The sequence below is a fragment of the Amblyomma americanum genome, chromosome 7 (genome assembly GCF_052857255.1).
Source record: "Amblyomma americanum isolate KBUSLIRL-KWMA chromosome 7, ASM5285725v1, whole genome shotgun sequence".
Classification (NCBI taxonomy): Eukaryota; Metazoa; Arthropoda; class Arachnida; order Ixodida; family Ixodidae; genus Amblyomma; species Amblyomma americanum.
Genome location: NC_135503.1, coordinates 16,549,258 through 16,565,130, shown reverse-complemented (window position 1 = coordinate 16,565,130; position 15,873 = coordinate 16,549,258). Strand labels below are relative to the sequence as shown.

At 46.9% G+C, this 15,873-nt stretch overlaps 1 protein-coding gene across 1 annotated transcript; it reads left to right on the top strand.

Annotated features, from left to right (window-relative positions):
- Positions 1–3,873: 3,873 nt before the first annotated feature.
- On the top strand, positions 3,874–7,091 carry LOC144096970 (TNF receptor-associated factor 6-like). Its single transcript, XM_077629776.1, has 2 exons — positions 3,874–4,158; positions 5,838–7,091. Exons 1-2 carry the CDS (start codon positions 3,874–3,876, stop codon positions 6,918–6,920), a joined length of 1,368 nt encoding a protein of 455 aa, XP_077485902.1. The 3' UTR covers positions 6,921–7,091.
- Positions 7,092–15,873: the final 8,782 nt, after the last annotated feature.

The window sequence follows — 15,873 nt, the reverse complement described above, 5'->3', positions numbered from 1 at the left end:
AAAGACAGTATATAAATAACAAATAAGCAAGACGATATTTGCAGTAATATATGCATAATAACCACAAGCATATGCGCAAAACCGAATACAATTTAAAGGGCACAGCATTAAGGTCATGGTCAGAAATCCGGAGGTAAAGCGACAGATTGATTGAGACAGTAAGGAAAAAAAGAAATGGGTCTAAGTACTTGGAGACAGGACAGAGACAGTGGGCCATACATCAATTGCACAGTTACGGATAGAATAGTATGGACCACGCTTCAAGAGGCAAACTTATATGACGCGTTTGGAAGAGAAAATTACCGGATTTTTACATTTATGGAAGCAAATCCGTTTCTCGCGCTTGTGCCTAAATGAAGGCAGCAGCCTTTCTATTTCTGTTATGATATGCCAGGTAAGAGTTAATTGGAACCTGGAGCCTGTAATCAAGATATTAAAAAAGGAGTGCCCTAGCAAGCTGTGTGAAACCGACTATTTGGGTGCTGATATGAGCCGTGTGGCCTAGTCTGCAGCATTTTTACATCCTGACAAGGTGTTCAGTTTTGAGGCTATTTGGCTAATGTTTCATATATTCGCCTAGGGAAAATCGCTTGATAGCTGTAGCTAACGCCTCAAGACGCATGCTCTCTCAGCCAAATCCGCTCATTTCCGGCGCGCTGCCCCGACTCGATCGGCTTTGCGTTGGCAGTGGCCGCAAAATATGCGCAAGCAGTATGCTAACTAGTTCGTTGGCAAGTTACTTTAGGAGGGTAGAAAAATGCTACGTAATTTGTGGCTTATTGAGAACATTTATGTCTGCTTCAAAATTTACTCTTTTCCCCCGGGTCACTATTTAAGAACTTAGGCTTATCATTCAAAGTAATTAATTATCCAGACGAATAAACTATAGACTATGCCACGCGATTCCCAACAGTTCAAAGATGGTTTAGCTGAGGCACTTTCATAATATTTGCCTACGGCTCCAAAAATTTCTATACGTCAGAAATTTCAGGTGGGTGAGGAGCAATGGAATACCTATTGTTCATCCACTTTTCTTAGCCGCGCAGTAAACATGATGTCAAAAAAAGGACAAGAATGGGCCTCGACCATGAAGAATGCCGGGGACGCGCCAATATGGCTTGCGAACTTAAACGAATGAGCTTATATAAGCGATCACAGCAAGAAGAGGCGCACAAAATGCGCCAGTGGTCGTATCGAAGTAAATCTTGAAGCAAAATGACTTAGGCACCTTACAGTGGCGTGAAAAGTTTGCATGGAGTAAATAAAAACTCTCAGGACTGTTTCGCGTGTGTAACGTGATCAAATGTTCCGGCGTTCGCTGCAGTGCGAGCAATTTTTCAGTCTTCTTCTATTTTGACACTTCCAATTTTTTAATGTACGCCTTGAGAGCTACCTGTTTTGAATATTAGCTATTCTTGCTAGTTTAAAAGAGCGTACCGGCATTCAAACAGCCGGCATCAAAAAGTATTCGCGGATATTAGTGTCTGTGTTTATTCTCTTAATGCTTATGGTGACTGGAGTTTGCACATAAGGTTCTAACCTGGGTTCAGAACATTTTGTTTTTATGTACTGATTTCAATTAACGTGCTCGTTTCAAATCCTACAAAATATATTAGTATGAATGGACAATTTCACTCATGATCACTGTTTGTAGTTATATTACAACAGCTATTGGCCACTTCTTTTCGGTGTTCTTTCATTCAGACTTCTGTAATATGCGTGTATGATGCATTGCCAATATCTTGTCTGTGGGATATAACTGCAGAAATTAGGCTTCGCTTTTGAGATCCGAAACTTCGCTTTTAGATATACTACAAGCTACCAACTTTTTCCCTGTTTGGGAATAAATTGCTGACTTTAATCTTGTCCACTTCTGTCCTACGAAAAAGCGCTTTACTGTGGACCTCATCAAGGAAGCAGCTCACAATGTTAGATATAAATGGCAAATATGGTGGCTGTAGCATTTTGATACGCTGCCGCGTCAGCCGATTGTCATGATATCGCATTAATTGGTCCGCACCTCCCAGAGTGACATCGCAGGGGGCCGCCAGGTTCAAGAGGATTAACCACGGATTAACAGGATTAGCCGTGATGTCATATCTATCGGCTGACGCCACTGGCTTGAGAGCCTCCTTTGAGGAGCGTTTGCGTATGTCCGGTGAGGCTGTGCTGTATTCGTTTTAAGGAATAAATTATTCTATTTTACCAGTATAAGAGATGGTTTGCGTTACCTCAAGCAGCTTGCTTTTACGATCCATCTTCATCCTCAAATCGCTATGAAAACGTGTAAAAAAGTTTTCGCGATAAGCAAGGTCAAAAGATGTCAAGGGACATAAGTTAGAGGGCGAAGTAAAATAAAGATAAACTAAGTGTCCTGCTGACGCCAGTACAAATACTACATTGAGAATGTTAAAATGATGAAAACTTGAAGTGCCCCCACCAATGCATACGTTAGGACGGTCAATAAAAATCAGAGAAACTGTCCCACAAATACAGTCAGAGAGAGGGGGAGAGGGGGGGGGGAGGTGGCGGCAAAGTCTTGCACAGGACGCCGAGTGATGTAATTCCGGCTCAGAACCCAGCCGCTATGCCCACATTTCAGCGAACGCGAAATGCAACAACGCCCGGGCTATTTACCCCAGGGGGTCGAATTAGTTCGAAGAGGCTCCAGTGCGCGGTTCCTCATAGCCCGTACTCGAACGAATTTGTATTATTTCATTGTAGCTTTTCCCAGTTCGCAGGTTACTCTGCCTGTAATAGCTTTTATTCCTGAGGTCGCGTGAAAAACTAATTATACTTCACTGAACAATACTATCGCATACTTTGGTAAATCAAGCAATGACAAGCAATGAAATGAAAAGCTGTAGTTGCAGGGTATGGACGAATGTGGTTCAGCATCCCGATGGTGCTGTATGTATAGCATGCCAGCCAGATAGCGCGCCAGCGAACAAGCCGGCATAGAGACAGCGTCAAGGATCCGGGGCCACGTGGCACGCTCACGTTCTTTCCCTTTTGTCACAAGACGCCTGTCGGAAACTAAGCTTCGCCACAGGATTGTATTTCTGGAATTGTGCTTTAACTTATGACGATACAGGCTGTTGTGTAAACCAAAGGTTTTCTCACTTTGCTTACACCAGGGTTAGACAGGGTCAATGACCCGTAATCACGTGCAACGCTCACGTTCTTTTTCCCCCTGTTGTCACAAGAGGCCTGTCGGAAACTAAAAACATCATGACAGAACTGCATTTCTGGAATTGTACTTTACCTTTGTTGCGTAAACCAAAGCTTTGCTCACTTTCTTTACAGCAGGGAGAGACCTATCCCGGGTGTAAGCAGCGTGACGTCCTAGGGGAAAGTCCCGATGGGCAAAGTCGCCAACTTTTTCTTCTAAGCTGGCTTTGCATGTGACGAGCACCTGCTGCCCGGGCCAACACCCTCTAGAGAATTTGCCCGGGCCGGTCACAAGGCGCATGCTTTGCGAGCCAGAAGCTCGGGGTTGAAGGGGGCATTGAGGCACGCTAGCTATTTCTGCAAGGAGGATAGGGTGAGGAGAAAGCGTGCACAAAGCTGCTTCGGAGAGCAAAGGAGACAGGAGGGAGAGAGTGCAGCGCAAAGCAAAGCTCCTGACCAGGGCCATCTAGAGTTTTCGTTGGTCAGACGCACACTGGAGCTGGGCATTCGTGCAGCAAAATCGCGCTAGCCGAACTCGTTGCACCGCGTCGGCGCTCCTGACTGTCTTTCCTGCGTGGATGTGAGTAAGCTCGCGCAGTCGCGACTGTGGCCTTGACGATCGCCGGAAGCAAGATAAGGGCGCGTTTTTAGGCCTTTCTACGAGCGGCCAGGGCAGCGGACGTAGTACCTACAGTGAGAGCCATGCCTCCTGCAATCCAGCAGTACACGCTGGTTGGGTTCTCCCCGGAGCTTGACTGGAGGCCCCTGACCTTCCTGAAGCCTTTTCCAGCCAACCGTGCATGCAGCGCCTGCGGCCTGGTGCGGAAGAAGACCGCGTTGCTGCCCTGCATGCACGTGCTGTGCGAGTGCTGCTACGAACAGTGCGGCCAGGACGGCTCGAACGAGTGTCCGCTGGACGGCAACCGCTACGAAAAGGAGGACGTCGGTGTGTTGGACTTCACTGCTGACGATCTCCTCAGAAGAGAGGTAATTACGAGAATGAGCGTTTTCTTTTGTTTCTTTTCGTTTGCGCCTTGCGATTTTGTTGCACAGTGTTTGCCGCATGTCTACACATTTCACATCCGCCAGAGCACAGCATAAAAGTGTACTGCGAATCAAGAACCCTGTAATGTATTTCTATTGCGACAGCGCCGTTTTATCGGCGTAATGAAATTAGGCTGGATACGAATGGTATCCGTATAAGATTAGAGTGCTGCACTTGTCTGCTTAAGTGTGGAAGTGCCCGAAAGCCTTTCCCCTGTCCTCTCTATTTCCGTCGATTTTTCATGTTTATTTTCTTTATATTGTTATTTTGTTCCTTTTATTTCAGTTTTCATTTTACTGTTCGTGTTTTTTCTTTATTTTCACTTATTTTTATGGTTTTAATTTTTATTTTTGTTTTATTTCATTACACTCATGTTGCTTGTGGAGACGCTTCATCAACTTTTAAAATTTGCTTTATTTACCTTACGCGTTTTGATTGACAGTTTGTGCGTACAACTTCCGTCCGCAAACTTCCGTCTGCAACTTCCGCCCACGCCACTCATGAGCCAAAAAAGGCTTACGCATTAAAATAAAGCCTCAGCGGTGGCTCAGTCGTTGTGCCGCTCGGCTGCTGACTCGAAAGACCCGGGTTCGATCCCGGCCGCGGCGGTCGAATTTCGATGGAGGCGAAATTTTAGAGGCCCGTGTACTGTGCGATGTCAGTGCATGTTAAAGAACCCTAGGGGGTCGAAATTCTCGTAGCCTGAGTCGCTTTGGGTCGTTAAACCCCCGATAAACCATATTAATAAAATAAAGCGGACGCCGACAGCTTAAAAATTTGAAATCTAAGGCATCTTATGGAGTCTCTCATAGGGAAAAATATATGTACCCTTTGCTAGCAGCTGGGACGTGCAGAGCCGCTTTCAAACACATGTTGCACTTAAAAGCCCTTATGTAGTGAAAGGAAAACTTCTCCTTGGTCTCCGCTGCTTTCGAGTGCTGAAGATGTTGGGTGTGGTGCATTGGTGAGCTCCGAATGGAACCCGGTGGCATTGAACTTTTCGGCGTAAGCTGCCTGCACCTGGGTAATCATGGAAACAATCTTCAATCTGTTTGACACCCATATTTTTGTTCATGCTTTTCGTACGACAAACTGATCAAGGTGCGCGATGCGTGTTCAGTGTACACAGCAGTTTGAAAATGTGATTCTCTTGTAAATGTTTGTCACAAGCAGCGTTTAATTTCTCAAAATCAGTTTAAGGAAGAACATACTGATCCGGAGTTCCCGGGTTCGAACCCGACCGCGGCGGCTGCGTTTTTATGGAGGCAAAACGCTAAGGCGCCCGTGTGCTGTGCGATGTCAGTGCATGTTAAAGATCCCCAGGTGGTCGAAATTATTCCGGAGCCCTCCACTACGGCACCTCTTCCTTCCTTTCTGCTTTCACTCCCTCCTATATCCCTTCCCTTACGGCGCGGTTCAGGTGTCCAACGATATATGAGACAGATACTGCGCCATTTCCTTTTCCCCAAAACCAATTATTATTATTATTATTACGAAGCCGCCAAAACCCCGCGAACTAACGGTTATTTCTGATGCACTTACCCTAGTGAAGGTCAGAAGTACGTCCCTCGCCACACAGTCACAACTGTCCAAGTGATTTTTTTTTTTTGTGTCCCTGCAGGTAAAGTGCTGGAATGAAGGCAGTGGCTGCGAGTATGCGACGGCTGCTTCAAGGATCTCGCAGCATTTCCTGCTGGAATGCGAACACCACTCCGTCCGCTGTCCCAGGTGTTCGGCCACCGTTCTTCGCAGACACGTGTGCACCCATCTCCGATCGGCCTCTTGCAACACTTCGACGCCTGTCGCATCCGAAAGCCAAGTTCAGGCGTCCGAAGTGGATGGGGCAGCATTGTTGACTTCTTTCAGAGGAGCCCTTGAAAGCCAGGCGGCTGAAATCGCAGCATATCTGAGGCCAATGTCTGTTGATATCGGGACGCATTGGGATCGACTAAGCGAATTTTCTCGAAGCATAAACACACTAGAGGAGACACTGCGTCAAAAAACAGAGTTTTTAACAAAGCAAAACGACGACGAAATGGCGTTGTCTCACGCTGAACGCGCTGAACTCAGAGAACGTATAGTCACCTGCAGCGAAACTGTTAGCACTTCTTTCGGAATCTTGGAAGAAACACTGAAGGATAAATTGGGCGGAATTGGAGCCGACTTGTCGCAGATTGCAGCTAGCATTGAGCAAGTCAAGACTGAATGGAAGGAAAGCGTTCAAAAATCATTGCAAGCCGTCACCAATGGGCGTAGAGAGAGTGCACTACAGGTGAGACAGTGCGAGTTCTTTATCAGAGGCGTAAAGTCGCTTCAAGAAGAGGCGATGGAGAAGGGCAAGACTGACTATCACAGTGAGAAGGTGTACCTGTGCGGCTACTGCATGTCTCCTGGAGTCACGTTCGCGATGCAGGGAACATCTGCGCACCTGTGGATGAAGTACAGCCTACACAAGGGGGACACAGACGACGATGTCCAGTGGCCATTCGAGCACGAGATGAGGATGAGCGTAATTCATCCGGAAGAAAACGCATACCATGTGCTGGAACTTGAATCGTATCCAGATGATCCAGCTAATCAAAGGCCAGCGACATCAAGCTATTCGCCAATGTACTTCGAAGAATGCTTTTACCTCGAAGATCTCATCCGTCGCGGGTATGTAGATAATGACCAGCTTCGGATAAAGTGGGAGCTTCTGCCTTGAATCACACTTGAGCGCGCACATGGGCTACCGCCTGGAGTTTCCTGTCCGCGAACACCCTTGTACGCAAAATTTCTTTGTTTAATTTTTTGACGGACTAACTTGGCCTTGGTTGAAAATTTATCTGAAAACACGTGATTAACAACGGCGCACAAAAATAGCTTTTAATTTTGATTTGTGAGCATAAGATGTCTCCTAGCGTAGAATGTGAAATAAAAATTACTAAATAAACAATGCTATTTTCCCTCTCGCAGAGAATGTTGTGTTTTTGTTAAACAGTTTCGTCAATAATTAGTAGCCGCTTATTACATCTGCTTCTGATTAATTTCTTTCTTGTCCAAAAAAAAAAAGCTGCAACCTTAATTTGCAATGTAAGCCCCAATCAATTTTTAATTTCATTTTCAACACACCACGGTTGCGACTTTGTCATATTCTTATTATCATCTAGTTGCACAATACAACAACGCATATTTTTTTCATTGTAAATCTAAAGTCTTCAGAAGACCAAGCTGTGTGGCACAACCTCCTCCGATGGCAGCACCTGCCATCGCAGAGAAGTGGCGCATCGCGTAACCGCTGCACCACTGCGCCAGGAGCGGTATGAGGACTCCCAAGGATCTGCGAAATCAGTGTAGAGAATGATGAATTGCGCATATATGGGCATTACCCCATTAACGCTATCGTGTCATGCCCTTCAGACGGTGCTTAACTGTGTCCTCCAGTTTTTTTTCTTTTTTTTTGTTCCGCAAGCCTTTTTTCAATACCAGAATCAGCGCAGCTTTTCCAGGAGTACACCAGCCTTATTTGAAATCTTATACAGAATGTTTCACCTTAGATTTTAATAATTGGTTTTGGGGGGAAAGGAAATAGCGCAATATCTGTCTCATATATCGTTGGACACCTGAACCGCGCCGTAAGCGAAGGGTAAAGGAGGGAGTGAAAGAAGAAAGGAAGAGAGAGGTGCCGTAGTGGAGGGCTCCGGGATAATTTCGACCACCTGGGGATCTTTAACGTGCACCGACATCGCACAGCACACGGGCGCCTTAGCGTTTTTCTCCATAAAAACGCAGCCGCCGCGGTCGGGTTCGAACCCGGGCACCTTAGATTTTACAGCTTTTCAAAAATCGGCTTTTAAAGTTAGAAGAGCGCTTTCGCGGCATAGCTTTCTCAGCGGCGTAATACATCACACTACACCTTAGAGGTGGTAACTATCAGGCTGGTGAGGTAATATCGAATACTTAACTTGCTAACTATAACTGTTAGGTTCCTTAATTATTGAGAGGCTTGTAGGGCACCGCAACTAATATCCACATCAGTTTTTAATATTTCGAAAATGCGGTTGCCCTGAGCGCTGTTACCCAATAAATTTGGGCTATTTCGACAAGTTACATGCACTGCAGAGGTTGCTTTACCTGCAAGCTTCTCGAATGCGCATGTATTTTGGCGCAGTGCAGCCCAAACTTTTTGAGGCACAGCGCGGAGCGTAACCGCGTTTTCGAAATTCTAAAAACTGATATGGATATTCGTTAGCATGAGCTACAGGCTTCTCAGTAATTAAGGGGGTAATAGTAATAGTTAAAAAGCTAACTTCATATTAGTTAACCAGCCTGCTACTCAGCACATCCAAACTGTACTCTACATTGCTATGCCGCAGAAAGTGGTCTTCCAACTCAAAAAGCCTATTTTTAAAATTTGTGGAAAGTCTTAGCTGAAACACGCTGTATACGTTGCACCTTCGAGCATTTCCACCTCATGCGTATAAACACAGCAGCATTGCTCTCTTCCTACACAATTCTTTACACAAGCGCAGGATGGTAGGCTTCCCCGCAGTGTAGCTCTTCTCTAAACGAACGACCATGTGGCCCAGAGCGCGTAAGTGGACATCACACGCTTACGCCCCATCTACCATGGTTTCCTGGATGAGTGTGCGGCCGTCTCAGCGTGCAGTCTTGACTGTGCCTTCGTGTCGCGCCGTACTTCTTTTATTGTACACCATTTCCCAATTCATGACGACGTTGGACCGCGAAGTCCAGCCGTTCTTTTTTTTCCTCGCTTTATAAAGACACTGTTCCTGTACGCGGCGTTTTTCGTGGTTTATTTCTGACCACTGACTTTCGCTGATGCAAGAACTTCGTGCCACTTCCTTCTCTTTATCCTAAGTGAGTCATTTTTTAAAGGCGATGGAGCTCAAGCAAAAGTTCCCCGACTTCGTCGCCTTCAGAGAGCTGCTTTACACGGATCCGGTATCCACCTTGTGTACCAACGCGGACTTCGTTTCTCCTTATGTCATCAGGCACTGATTAACTGGAGTTGAAAGAGCGCACATGTTTTAATAAAAGCAACAATGCAAACAAAAACCATGCAGTGGCACGAAATTTTTTTCTTCTCAGAATATTTTCTGTGCACTACGAAGCCAACATTGTCCAAACTCCGCGGTAAATCACGTATAAAATGCACAAACTAGACTGTTGTTACACTTTTTATCACAACATCAACCTAACCTGCCATTTTGCAAATGTGAAATAGACTACAGAAAGCCACTTTATTCGCAGAAATCTTTTTAGAACGCTTGGTTTCTTTAAGAAGTTTTTTCAGCGCCACAAAAACGAGGACACAGAAAGAAAGCAGTACACAGGACGGGCGCTGTCCTGTCCTCGGGCGCTGTATTTCGGTGTCCTCGTTTCTGTAGCGCTGGAAAAACTTCTTCAAGAAACCATGCTTCACCAACTAGCCCCACAACGTGTTAAGTGAACGCTCTAGAACGCCTTTACAGATTAGTATGAAAATATATTCTTTCCCCCTCTGTTATTGTATCGCGTTTTTATATTATACGATACAAGTGTAAAAATGTGTAGGAACGCACTATCTGGCCTCCGCACACGTTCAGCAACAGAAGCGGTTCAGCATTCAACCCGAACATCGCGCCACTGCAGATGGACCTCTTGTACGCGCACTGCTACAAGCATTCTGATTGGCCTGTGGCTCTCGACTGTATGGGCGCTTACTAAGCGACATAAATAAAGTGGACCCACTTCGCATAGAGTACGGCCAATTATCTGGATCGTCACACTATGCTAGCAAGTAGACGTGACAAATAACTACCCACTGGCCGACCTCCATGAGGCGCTAGTTTTCCCGACATTCGTACCAAAATTGTGCCGCAACCGTTTGTCGTACAGCACTCCGGGTGGTGCCATACGGTTTCTCGTTCCATCTATAGCTTACATGTGCTGGTCAAGTTGGAGGCTAGCTTGCGACAGGGATACAAACGGATGACATATGAACCTTCAATTGTATGCCTTCCCAGACTTTCCTATCAAAATTGTGATGCAACCGTTCGTCCTACAGCGTTCTGAGTGGTGTCATACGCGCGCGCGTGTGTGCGTAAATGGTGTCATACAAACCCAACATCTACGTCTTGCGTTCACGACATGCAAACTCAGCCAACCCCATCGCCGTGCCGAGAGAGGATCTCTACGTTTGCGGTATGTTGCTTCACCAATGCGCAAACACATAAACGTCGGCGTTTTCTTTTTTTGAAGAAAAACGCCTTTGCTTCGCCCCATATAGTGGCGAGGTTAACCTTTGCGAATCGTCGTTTTAGTGGGACAGCAGGCGCTTATGGGGAATGAAGGTGGCCGAGTCCTTTGTTAGCTGGGGCTGGGGGTGTTGTACATCCGGGAGTTGGCTGCCCACGCCATGATTGCAGCAACTTGATCGGTTCGTATACCTACAACGAACGGGGCCAAAGACGAGACGTTTTTACGTATTAAGTCTTATTTATTATGCATGCGTCATTGTTTGCAGCGAATAAAGGCATTCCGTTATAACAGTGAGAGGATTGCCTACTCATAAGAAGCAGCTTGAAGGAAGCACAGAATGAGAACAAAGCAAACCCGGCGGGCCTACGCCTTTCGTTTTCTTTTTATATATATTTTTTTCAGTTGTGTCTCGTGCCGTTGATTTCTTTTTTTTTTCACGGTGGTTATCTCACGAGGTTCGGTATTTATGCGCCTTAACCTGATTTGCAATTTTTATCCGTAGGCAGTGCTTCAAGAGGCACGGCGCAGCATCTCTGGCGCAACAGCGCCCTCAAATGGCTGTATTGCAACACTGCAAACATTCGTAATCCGCCTCAGTAGCCCGCGTCTGGTTGGGCGGCAGAAAAAATTAATGGGGCCCGCGAATCGTTTCAACTTTTCCTTGCTTCACGAACACCAAGCCATTTTAATCACTGCGGTACGCTTGGCTGATATGCTCCAGCTGTTAGCTCTTGGAACTTGCAAAACACTGCAAAAGGGGATTGTAATACACGGTTACCATTTGACAAATTAGTGCCCTCGACAGCTCCGCAGGAGCTTCGGCATCTGTTCTTTGCGTACCCCGGTCATCTTGCGTCAGGAGTGTCCTGTGACGCAAAAGCGAATGGGATAGAAATGAGTAGAAAGAGATTCGTCTGATATGCGGTCCTAATTGGGCCCAAGATGTTAAACTGATTTTTGGAGCGCGGCGGAGCGTTCGCTTGCCCCACCACCGCCACGGGTCGGCCCAGTACTGCACTATCTCCGGGGCCGGCCCAGCGAAAAAAAAAAAAAAACCCTGTCTAGAGTGCACGTGGGTGCTTTTTGCACTCTGAAAGGCGGTTGGAAATACGAGGTTAGCCCAGGCTTGTTGCCCCCACTAAACGCGGACGGACACCAAATTGGCGCGTGTTGTGTCGTTTTTTCGGTCCCCGTTAAGTTGCCGGGGGCTGAGTGATTGGCCTCAAGGTTCCGGGAGTACTCCTTGCCATTTGTGTATTGACACCTCCTGCGGGTGCGAGGGAGGTAAGGAGGGGACGATGACATATGTCCTCCCAGCACTACTACACCCGGGTCGATGGTCATTGATAGCCACGTGCCTGGCTCGCGAAGGGGGGTCGTCTTTCAAAGAACCTTGGCGATTCGGGGCCGCTTTGTGTTTCTTTTGTTGTTGTGTTTGTCGGCGTCGTTGTTTGCCGCTCTTCCTTTTCTTTGAGCCCGCTTAGGCTCTCCGGGAAGCGTCCCCGACGTTTCACGGTGGGAGAAGACGTGGAGAATCCATCGTCCTGGCCATCCACGCAGCAACAACAGCTAGACACTCATGGCTCCACGGGGGAGTCGGGTGTGGGGGTGAAGACGTTATGCGCCTGCGTTGGGGTGGGAATCGGTTTGCCAATTAGGCCTAATGTGCCCGTCCCGACGACGACGTCCTCCTTGATCGTGGGTCTCGTTTGCTTGGCTGGAGGGCCGTCTTTACGTTTTTTTTTTCATTTTCGGGTCGTGTAGTCCATGTTCGTCGCCGCTGCTTTGCTGCTGCTGTTGCTGCTGCTTCGGCTTCTTATACCGTCGTCGTCGGCTTGTTAGCAGATCACAGGCGGCTCTTATTTTTTGCTTGTTTTGCTCAACTTTAAGTACGTACTCAGCGGGCTGCCCGACTCGCACAAGACTTTCGCTTATGTCGGCGAACAGTCTCCGTTGCAGTCCGGACGCGTAGTCGGAAGCACGCTCACGTTTATTTTCCCTTCTTTGCGCTAAGCTCTCCATAAAATTGTTATTCTAGATCTGTCTCGGTGTCTGATATCGGCGGTCAGAATTCCGCGAACTGTACCGGGATTTATGGAATCCTGTGTCAGGGTGCTGCTAGTGCAATTTGATGGAAAAGGGAAGAAAAAAGAAGTAAGAAACTTCCTTTGTCGGCGTGCCTGTCGTTGCTCGGCATATTGGGGAATTCTCCGTCGTCCCAAACATATTTTTCTTAGCTCGATGAAGGGTGTCTTGGCCAGCTATATACAATTCTGCCCCGTTAATTCCACCCCCGTTAATATGGACGACTCGAATTATGGGATGTTTCTCTGGGTACCGAACGTTGTTATGCGATTTATGGATCGTTAATATGGAAATTCGCTCTCCAAACAATATAAAGGCTGAGGGTGAAAGGGATGAAAGGGACATTGCTTAAAGGGTAAATGTACAGAGCCCATTGAGGTCCATGTATTTGCCGCATTATTATGGATAGCAATGAGAACAAATTCTCGACTGCCTCGAGCATGTTTCCTTTCTTGTATTTTGAAAGTAGGACAGCGGCAAAAAGCAGTACGAAGTCTTAACTAGCGTTAGTAATGACCGTTTTTTGTGTTTTTATGCTTTGCAATGACAAAGATGCCTGCTGGACGTTCCTTATACGATTTGGCGTATTGTATGAATTGATGTGAAGAGAACTCTCTCTTTAGCAAAAGCTGTCAGCCGACTGAGATCGGCTGTGAACAACCGTTGTAGGACACACTCCATGTGTCACCATCACGCATCTGATGGACGACTAGGCGCTTTAGGACTATTTTAAATATAATGGCCAGCAGAATAATGCGCTCGGAACTCACAAGGCTTCGCGTGATGTTCATGTCGCAGCCCACCGCTATGCACAGGAGCGGACCTTAATTACAACGTGTTCATATTTGTGATTTTTATTCACGATTCGTCGTTACGGGCTACTCGCTTTATAGGAAGCTATGCTGGGAAGGAAAAGTTCCCATATTAACGAGGCACTGCTCGATGGCCTCCTCGTCTTGAATGATGCGTATTTTTTGCATTTGCGATTTGTTTCCTATACGATGCTTGCACTATAAGCCGAAAATGAATCAGTGAATGGATGAATGCTTGAATGAATGATTTGGTTTATGGTTTATGGGGGTTTAACGTCCCAAAGCGACTCAGGCTATAAGGAACGCCGTAGTGAAGGGTTCCGGAAATTTCGACCACCTGGTGTTATTTAACGTGCACTGACATCGCACAGCACACGGGCCTCTAGAATTCCGCCTCCATCGAAATTCGACCGCCGCGGCCGGGATCGAACCCGCGTCTTTCGGGTCAGCAGCCGAGCGCCATAACCACTGAGTCACCACGGCGGCCATTGAATGAATGAATGAATGAATGAATGTAGATCAATGGAATCTCGTCAGTTAGAACTCGCTTAATTCGAACTTCCGGTTATTCGAAGTGACGCTTTGGTCCACATCACCATCAACCAGGCTGCCCTTAATTCGAAGAAATTTTCGGGCCCCCTCGAGTTCCTATTACCGGCAGTCGACTGTAATAAACAAACGCACAGGAGAGGAGAAATACACGGGATAAAGTGAGAAAGGAGGGAAGGAAAGAACGGCAATCTATCCTTCATACATATTAACACGATCGCGTAGCGAGAGTCGCGGCGGCACCGGGAGGGCAAAGTTTTTCCGCCGCGCCGGTGTGTGGTTGTCGCGAGTCGGCGGGGCAACAACATGTTCGCCAGCGCGTTCGGGCGGAGAGTGAAGGGGGGGGATACCGGGCCGGGTGTGCGGCGCGTGTTTCCAGGGAAACCAGCTGACTCGGCAGCCCGGCAAGCGACACTCAGGCTGCCGCTGGTGGCGGTGTCGAGAAGACGGAGCCAGTTGCCGCCGCTGATCGCTGAATTGAACGGATCCGCAGCCCGGCGCCCCGGCATTCTTCGACACGTACCCGTCTTTCCCCGCCCCGTCCTCCCCCGCACTCGCGAACCCCCCTTCTTCACCGCCGCTCGGATACCTATGCGCTCCTTCTTCACTAATTGGGTGCAGCGGCGTGGGTACTCGCGCCGGGATTGGTCGCAGCGTTTCTCTCCTTGCCCGCGTTTCTTCGCTTGATTTGCTGGTTCGAGCATGTCTCTGCTCGGCGTCGCTGGGCGTGCTCTTTGTGTCTTCTGCGCATGCGCAGTGTAGCCCTGCGCGTGAGCGGCGGAGTACCTGCATGGGACTGATTCACGGTGTGGTGTACCATTGCAAACGTGACTGAAATCAGTTCACTTCGGTATTACTGATCAAAATAAAGGACACATTCCCTTGACTGTTAACGCAATGGAGTGCGTTTATTTTGGCCCTTGATCAAACGCTTTCGGCAGTGATCCATATATCACGTGGTAGGATGCACGAACAAAACAACTAAAATAATTAACATGAGAGCGAATTTCAGTCCACAAAGTAATATTTATATTTATGTTATCTTGAGCTGTGTACCACCTAACAAATAAATGTCAAACGGTGCACGGTAGCGAGGCGTACTGTAACCAAATAGGCTTTCACGTGTCAGAGCTGTGCAGTATATGGGACCATAGTAGTGGAGGTTCCCAGATTACTTTCAACCACGGTGTAAGAATAACGTGGTTTCAACCAACTGGGGTTCTTGAATGTTCTCTGCTAAGAAGCGTACCTAGTCGAGGATTCTTGGACATCAATATTGAATGTTGCAGTGTTGTAAGGTACTGGTATGAAAATATTGAAGATAATAGTCCGTTCTCCCGATGCGTAATAAGATCTTTCTTTTGAAGTTTGTCCATCGCTGGCATCGAGTATAGTTAAGACTGCCGAAGAAAACAAGTGGGGAACGTTTTTCACAACAGGAAAACGTGAATAGCAGCAAAATGCAAGCCTGCAGAGGGAATATCAGCTGATATATTGACTGGGGTAGTGAAACCTTACGATATATGCGTTCATAAACTATTTCTCGTTGAAAAATGCGCTTGTCCAGTATTTCTGGGTATCAGTTAACGAAATACGGAGAAGACTTACCAAGAAGCGCCTTTCAAAATTGGTTTGTAGCGTGTTTTGTTTGTTTGGTTTGAGATAATGAATGTGTCTCTTGGAGGGATTATGAAAACTATATATTGGTGTTTCAAGCCAGAGTGGTAGAGCGACCCTGTACCACGCAATATCGGTGTAAATACGGAGATAACAAATGGACAGATAACGTAGAAAAATTGTTTTTTTTTTCTTCGCTAGCGCTTTAACCGCGCCTTTCACGGGCACAATGCACTGGTCCAGCAATAATTTCTGCCACCATAGACAAAAAAAAAAAAAACGTGTCGTCAAAGCATGCTTCCAGTTTGCTGTAAGGCGTATCTTTCTTCACTGTATCGCTCTAAGAGCCTG